This window comes from Pocillopora damicornis, chromosome 9, assembly GCF_964200805.1.
Source record: "Pocillopora damicornis chromosome 9, jaPocDami1.2, whole genome shotgun sequence".
NCBI lineage: Eukaryota > Metazoa > Cnidaria > Anthozoa > Scleractinia > Pocilloporidae > Pocillopora > Pocillopora damicornis.
The window spans coordinates 14972045-14979479 of NC_142678.1; the positions used below are offsets into that span (position 1 = coordinate 14972045).

Genomic DNA, 7435 nt, shown 5'->3' on the forward strand with positions numbered 1-7435 from the left:
TTGTCTAGAGGTCTAGCCGCTATTTTTAGAACACCCGTTGTCACGTTAGTATCTCTAGGAATTAGTGACCATCCATTTTGTCGTCATTGCAATTTCTGGTTGTGCCTGTTATGCTGCAAGCAGCTGGACTTGGAAATGAGCTTCCTTTCTAGTATTTACGCGAAGGTTTTGGGAACGAACTCAAAGAAATCGGAGGAAACCAGTTCGGACGGTGGAAACGGTTTCGCAGAAGCATACGACAATGAAGACGGCTTTGTATTGTACACTCCTTATCAAAACAAGCGATGCAAGGTATGAAACACAATTTGTTTCCTTAAGCTAGCTCTAGGAAGAGGAGAAATAATTAGAGTAACAAGGTCAATCTTAGGAGCTAAGTTTCTTGATTTTATTGGTGTAAAATAGCGTGTGCCTTATTGATTAGATTAGACCGTTAGGTGGAAAGAACTATGTCGGATCTTTCGACACAAGCTTAAACTGGATCTTCAGTATTCGTGTTTATCTCGCCAGCAGTATTTTTTGAAATAGCCTCACATCTTTCCAGGTGATTTCTTGGATTACAGGCCAAAGTTATCGATAATTTTTCAAATCATGCATTATTTGACTGATAATTATGAAATATTTGGTTATAAAAACGCTGTAGAGTAGTTTCCTTGTCCGCATCGACCAATGCTTTTGTGGGTGATTTCACTCCACACCATAGGAGACGGAAATGTTCGATAGAATTTCCTTATGAACATGTGGAAAGTCACCTGTATAGTTTGATTTTGTTAAGAAGACATAAGCTATTGAATCCATGGAATCAGATAAATAAACTGCAGTGAGCCTCAGGGATTGTTACTCAGTAGTACTTGTTCTTTGCTGATCAACTGAAGACCCCAGCATACCCAAGTCATACTTCAGAGTGGGCTTGAAATCCATGTTACCTAAAAATGATTTGAACAATTCTTACTCAATCACAAGAGACTTGATTTTTGCAAGTTTTGGGAAGTGAAAAAGAACCATTAAGTTAGATGTGACAGAGTAAAACCCAACTCTAGTGGCGAAGAAAAATGCTGTAATTCATATTTTCCTATGTTGCTATATAAGGTGTGAAGTGAAAAAGTGAAAATTTTCCTCCCTGTTTAAATATAAAGCCTTCTAATCTTAGATTTGACTCATTGGATTATTATCTAAGTTTTTTCAGTTGAGGCTTGATAAATGTGCATTTTTTATTTTGAAGAAAGTTTGGTCTTGTCATACCCTTGGTAGAATAATTGTTGATTCAGTTTTTTTTATGTAAAATCAGATTTACTATTTCCCCATTCCTACAATTCAACACCAAAGTTTTCCAAACCAAGCTCTAATATATTGTTATTAGTTACCTTTTTCTCCTTTACCAATTCCTCAATCAAAAGAGGGTGGCAAAGATTTTATATGCAATGAGTAATAAAGGCAAAAATTATTAATATTTGATCCATGAATATTAAAGAAAAGTGAGTTTGACTTATGTATTTATGAACCAATATGCGGCATGATTTGAGTCCTGAAATATTGGTGACCCATGAATGTTTTGTCTTATATTGTGGAAACCTCAAGATTTCCTTGAAACATTGTACACAGGAAGAGAGATATGAAGGTTTTCCTTTTAAATACATGTACAACATGACACATGACTTTTTCGAAAAATTGAGCTTGAAATGGGATCAGTTTCCCCCTTTGCTACCCTCTCAAATTATGTAATATTTTTCAATCAAAAGAAATCTGTAGATGCTCTAGTCTCCTATTTTCATGGTCATTTTTCCTGTGGGAAATCTTGATTGTAGACGAGATCCTGAAATTATTCGAATTAAAATAAATTTTTTTTCATTTTTGTAGCAATCTGATTACAACCCTGAATCTAGAAATGTGAAAGTGTTTGAAAATTACCAGAAGAGCTGTTCATATCCACCAACAGGTAACTGTCTTACAGATCTCTTACTTCCATTTTCCTATACCTTTGTCCTTTCCCTTGTTAATTTGTATCACTCAACAAACTATTTTTATGTAAATTTTTCTGTTTCTAATATTTTTCTTTAAAATGTTAATTTTCAAATATTAATTTTTCAAACTGAATTGTTACTAAACAAAGAAACAAAACTGAAAATGTTTTTTATATCATCAGTATTTCATATTTTTAGAGAAAGAGGAAAAACTTCATAGTAGCCTTAAAAAAACAGGGCAGCTGTATGATATAACTGCCCCATATTTTTAAGGCCATTTAGAAGTCTTTGTTCCTCTTTCCCTAACCCAAATAAGCCCTCTGATGTCCAAATTCATTATTATGTGCAAGGCCATAACCCTATAAATCTAAAGATCTGGACTAAAATTCTCCCCACCAACTTCTGCACATTTTCTTTTGGGTAAGTTAGGAGAATTAGGTACAGATTTAAAAATGACTTTCTCCAGTTCTTATAGGCCCCTATGTGTGCTTTTCTCTGCCTAAAACTTGAGGAATAGTCCCCCCTCTCCTTGGGTTACTTTATATCTACTCTGTTCATGTCGCACATTTTTGTTAGCTCAAGTCATTTCTAACTTGTGCTTTGTTAACTGATCTCTAGGTTCAACTGCTTACACAACATCTACTTCAAAGACAGCATCAAAAAAGAACACAACTTTCATTACAGTCTCTGATATTCCAATGGAACTGTCTAAACAATTGCAAGCTATTTTACACACAAATCAAAGGACTGGTAATGTCCTGAGAAAAGCTTTGCCAAATATCGATCAATACAATTATGACTTTTCACTGGAGAGAGCTGTCATCAGTTCATTAGAGGGGATTTCATGACTTTTTATCAAGCTCTGGAACATTTGCAAATTTGATTTTGCACCACAAAGACTTCATGGATAAGTCAGGACATTAGCGTTGAATCCTTTCTCTCCCTGAAGGGAAAAATCTGTGGACTTTCTGTATATGTTACTACAATGTCATTCAGAGAATGAGTAGGGCTTAGAAAATTACATAACACCAATTTCTCAAGAATAGCCGTCATTGGGATGTGTGGTCATCTATTAGGAAAATTAGCCCATCATTAGTCGGACCAGAGTAAAAGGGTTGAAAGATTGAAACAGACAGCATATGGACTAGACTAGACTAGAAAGTAAAACAGTCAGATTACTTGACGTGTCTTTTGTAATTACAATAGCATGTAGTACAGGCGTCTTGTTAATTTCTTTCTTTCCCCAGCCTTCCTCTTACAATCAAAGATAGCGGCTATAATTTTCACTGAGAAAAATACTGAGCACTCACTCCCTAAAATTACATCTGCTCTTCAGGCTACAATAACTAAGGAAATCTTTTGATATAGCTTAAAACAATTTCAATATTTTTAAACATCTATTATTTGATGTATACTGGCTTGCACATTTTTCATTTTTCTCCTTGAAATTTTATGAAAAAAACTCAATCATTTCACTTCTAGTTTTAATTATTTTTCTTACAATTGGGGTTACTATGGCAACATTACAAGCTCTTAAAACAACCTTTTTTTGCCACATATTTTTTATGTCTAAAATAAGTTTGCTGACCCTCTTTTTTTTAATCACTGAATATTAATCAGTTGCAAAGTTACATAAAAAATTTGTACAAATAGTTCAGAGCCGCCCTAATTCTTTTTAATGTAAAATACAGCTTTGTAATAGATGTAGGTACATGACATTACCTGCAAAGATAACCTCAAAACATACAAATGTTTTATCTTGTATGACAAAATGTTTCTCTGGATTGACAATATTTTACGTTATGTTACGAAATGACTCCTACCCCAGTAACAAAATAAACCCTCTTAGGTTTGGTATCTGGAGGTTTCATTTTGATCGAAATGTATTATGATTTTGGCAGAATATGTTCTGCTGTAAAATAACGAGTGGAAAGATTTGGGGGTGAGCGAATAAAGGCGTGGGCGAAGTCGCCTTACTTCGAGGGGCGAGCTTACAATGGGAAGAAACCTCCATAAACCCTTAGTTACCCATTTTGATTTTCTGAAATCTTGCAAAGAACTTCATGATGTTTTAAATTCCCTATGGGCCAATTTCCACAAGGTATTATATTCTCTTAAAGCAGACATATTTCGTTCTAGAGAATCTAGATCATGATGAGCTATAGTATCAATTCTATCAGCCATGAACCACAGCCATTCATCGTTTAGCCATTCGTTTAGCCATTCATCTATGGAAAGTTGTCTTAATCAATCAAAGCACCACATTTTCTAATATTTTCCATAATTGAATCAATTTATGTTCTGTCAACTTTTGCCTAAAGATACGAATGCTAATTTGTCTAATTTGTACGACCAGTTCTAAAAATCTACCTCGCTTGACATCTCAAAGTTGTGCGCTGAACGAGGAAATACGCATTAATCTGTTTTTGAAAAGACCAGCTTTATATTGAATCACCAGCAATGCTACTCAAGCTGACTGCAGGCCTGTATGCAAAGTACCGCATGTTGTTACCTTTTAGACGTCATAAACTTATATCGTTCACTTAAAAAAAAAAAATTGTCGAAATTTCGTGATAGACATCGTTATAAAACAATCTGTCTTTTGGTAAGGGTGAGTACATTGAAACAGTAAAACTAAACAGAGAACTTGCAATTTCAGGAAGGAGTATTCGACGCTCAGGTATTAGTGAGAAAAGCTCTGATTGTTGTGGTCCCAATTAACAAGTGAAATTTTACTAGAGGAACTGTTTCACGTTTTACAACTATTTTGTCGTGAGGAAACGAACTCGTCATTCTCAGTTAATCATAGTAGGCTCCAGCAAAGTCTAATCTGGTCTGTAATCAAACGAGCGACAGACAAAATGGGCGACCTTTGTTGAAAAAAGGGCGACGGCGCTGTTGGAGATCAACTCGCTTAATCAGAGTTAATTTCGAAGGTGATTCAAGACACGAAAGGTTGTTAAGAACTAGAAGGAAAGTTCGTTTAAAAGGAAGTGCAAGTACAATTTAACAACCAGGACATAACTTTTAGAAAATTTCAATGAGGTTTTTCGAAGGAATTACACAAGAACCAAGAGAATATATTCTCTTGGAAAAAGCCAAGCGTATTGCTCAGCAAGATGCCGTGCCGATTGTTTGTAAAAATGACAATCTTCCAAGACGGTTCTAAAGTTCTCGTCTCTGGCGGAAATATTATTCAAATTAATTTCATAGCTTCAATTTTTAGAACATTACGTTCTGTGGATCGAATCACAGGAAGAACCGAGTTTAAAACAGGCTCAAGCTACATTAGTAAATGATATCCTATAAGATTGAGGATCGAATTCGGCCGGCGTTTTTTAACTATCCACTTATTGGCATAAGTTACGTTATCACGCATAGGATGAGCATATGTCTGTTAGACTGAGTCAGCGTCTTTGCACGTGTATCATAAGTGAAATTTTATTATTAAGTTTAACCTTTAACCAGACACAGAAGCCGCTAAGACTTCTTAGCGCCAAGATCATACGCCCGTTTTAGTGGCGTCCGCTCCGGCTGGGCTGAAAACCGAGCAGGTGCTGAAACCCACACGATAGTGAAATAAGCAATAGAGTAAATATCTCTTTACAAACACTTCTACACGACTGTAGCAATAGCAACTTGAAAGATCACGGAATTTTTTTGCTTAATTGCACTATATCTTTTTTGATAGCAAAGAGAAGGAGTAGGGGGGAGGCAAAAGTTACATAAAACATAACAGACGTAAAACTTGGTATTTATCCCCTGCCCCCACTCCCTACTTGCTTTTCAGCCTATTCTGTCTGGAATGAACAATGATGAAGGGGTTTTGAATGCTTCACTGAAGAATTTATGTTGGAGCTCGAGGAAGGGGGGAGTCCCCTACTTTAATCATGAAGGAGCTCTTCGCAAGTGCGACCTTGTTAAATAAGGAGCGAACGCGAGACCAGAATCAGCAAGTCGGTGCTAAGTAGAATTTAATTTTTTTTGTCTTGTCACGAGCGTGAGACAAAGAAAAAAATTGTGTCGCCATGAGGAATCGAACCACAGACCTTCGGATTCCGCGCTCCGATCACTGAGCCACAGAGAACTCGATGGTGAGCGAGGCCCATTAAGGAGTTCATATATATTGTTTGCCCGCATTTTGCTTTCATTAGGAAACGTGAGCTTATCTTTTCTTGCTGTTAGGAACCATTCGTTATTTACAGCCTGGGATGAGAGGAAAAAAAATTTTTTTTTTGGGGGGGGGGGGGTTACATGGTTTTCAGAGGGAACGGGGGGAAGGACAAAATATAAAGGGGGACTGAGAAAATTGACTTCCTCTCTCCCTCCCCTCTTCAGGTAATAAATATTGAGCAGTTACTCGTGTGATATTTTTTTATCAAATTGAGTTCAACACTGGCGAGGATGGGGACTTTGTATACTGAGTCCTTCAAACTGATAGATATAGATTTGTTACTCGTTTCTGTGAGTTAGGCAATAGATTTTCACCACTTGAGGCACGATGAGTGGTTCTACAGTTATCTTTTGGTAGTTTATGACGCAAAGGACATCAGTCTGTAGTCTACACTAAAACAATAGATGGCGACAGTGAAGATGCCCTCTTATTGGCTATCCAAACTCTGAAGATCCTTTGCCATTCATCTCGCGTGGGATTTGCGCCCGAAAATATTGTAATCGTTGCAGGACTAAATGAGTTGAAATTATCTTTTTGTCTCACAGTTTTAGAATACACTAAAACAACTATTCACCAAAGTGGTGGTGGCTAGCGGTAGATATTTACCCCAAAGCTTCGCGGCTCGGGGAATATCCGTTATTAGCTACCCCTACTTCGGTGAACACTTGTTACAGACAATTACAGACAACTTGGATCGCTTTGCACATATTCTTTTGCTTTTGTCAGTATTTTTTCCTTGCCAAACAACAAAGAAACAAGAATAAAAACTATTGATGCCAAAATGTGTGCAGGAAATTGCCAGGTTTTGCGACGGCAATCCTCTTTTTCACCTCCACTGACGTCAGTAGATCCGTACACAAACCCTAAACTGTGATAGGAAATCTCAAGATAATTGTTGAGCAACCTAAAGCCATACAACAATAGGAGTAAAGGAAATAATTTACAGATTTGCAGACCAGGAAATCAATCAGTTTTTAGAATCATTCGTTTTTAGAGTCTCGCCTAATTTTTAAAAATCGATCTCGATCTTCTAATTAGGCTGAGTTTGAACAGACAGGTATCAAGCTAAACAGGGCAAAATTTAAAAGTTCTGTGCCGTGCTACTTTAACATTATTTCATATATGTATGTATTTTTTAATGCAATCTGCCCGGCTGGCACTAGATAAAACAGCGCTTGATTTGAGAAAAACACCTGCAGTCTTTTTTATCCTCGCCGCTTGACGAAACGACAACAATGTCTGGATGAAAAATCACTCCGAAGAATGACATGCAGGTAATCCTAAGCAGCCTTCCTTGGGCGAA

General features: G+C 36.7%; 1 protein-coding gene across 1 annotated transcript; it reads left to right on the forward strand.

The window, feature by feature from the left end:
- The first annotated feature begins 8 nt into the window (after positions 1 to 8).
- LOC113665423 (uncharacterized) lies at positions 9 to 3815 on the forward strand. The gene is made up of 3 exons (XM_027181106.2): positions 9 to 291; positions 1855 to 1933; positions 2577 to 3815. Exons 1-3 carry the CDS (start codon positions 136 to 138, stop codon positions 2804 to 2806), a joined length of 465 nt encoding a protein of 154 aa, XP_027036907.1. The 5' UTR covers positions 9 to 135; the 3' UTR covers positions 2807 to 3815.
- Positions 3816 to 7435: the final 3620 nt, after the last annotated feature.

Coding starts and splice junctions, on each gene's coding strand:
- LOC113665423 (XM_027181106.2), top strand. CDS start 136: ATGAGCTTCCTTTCTAGTATTTACGCGAAGGTTTTGGGAACGAACTCA. Junction 292..1,854: donor ATCAAAACAAGCGATGCAAG/GTATGAAACACA, acceptor TCATTTTTGTAG/CAATCTGATTACAACCCTGA. Junction 1,934..2,576: donor CTGTTCATATCCACCAACAG/GTAACTGTCTTA, acceptor ACTGATCTCTAG/GTTCAACTGCTTACACAACA.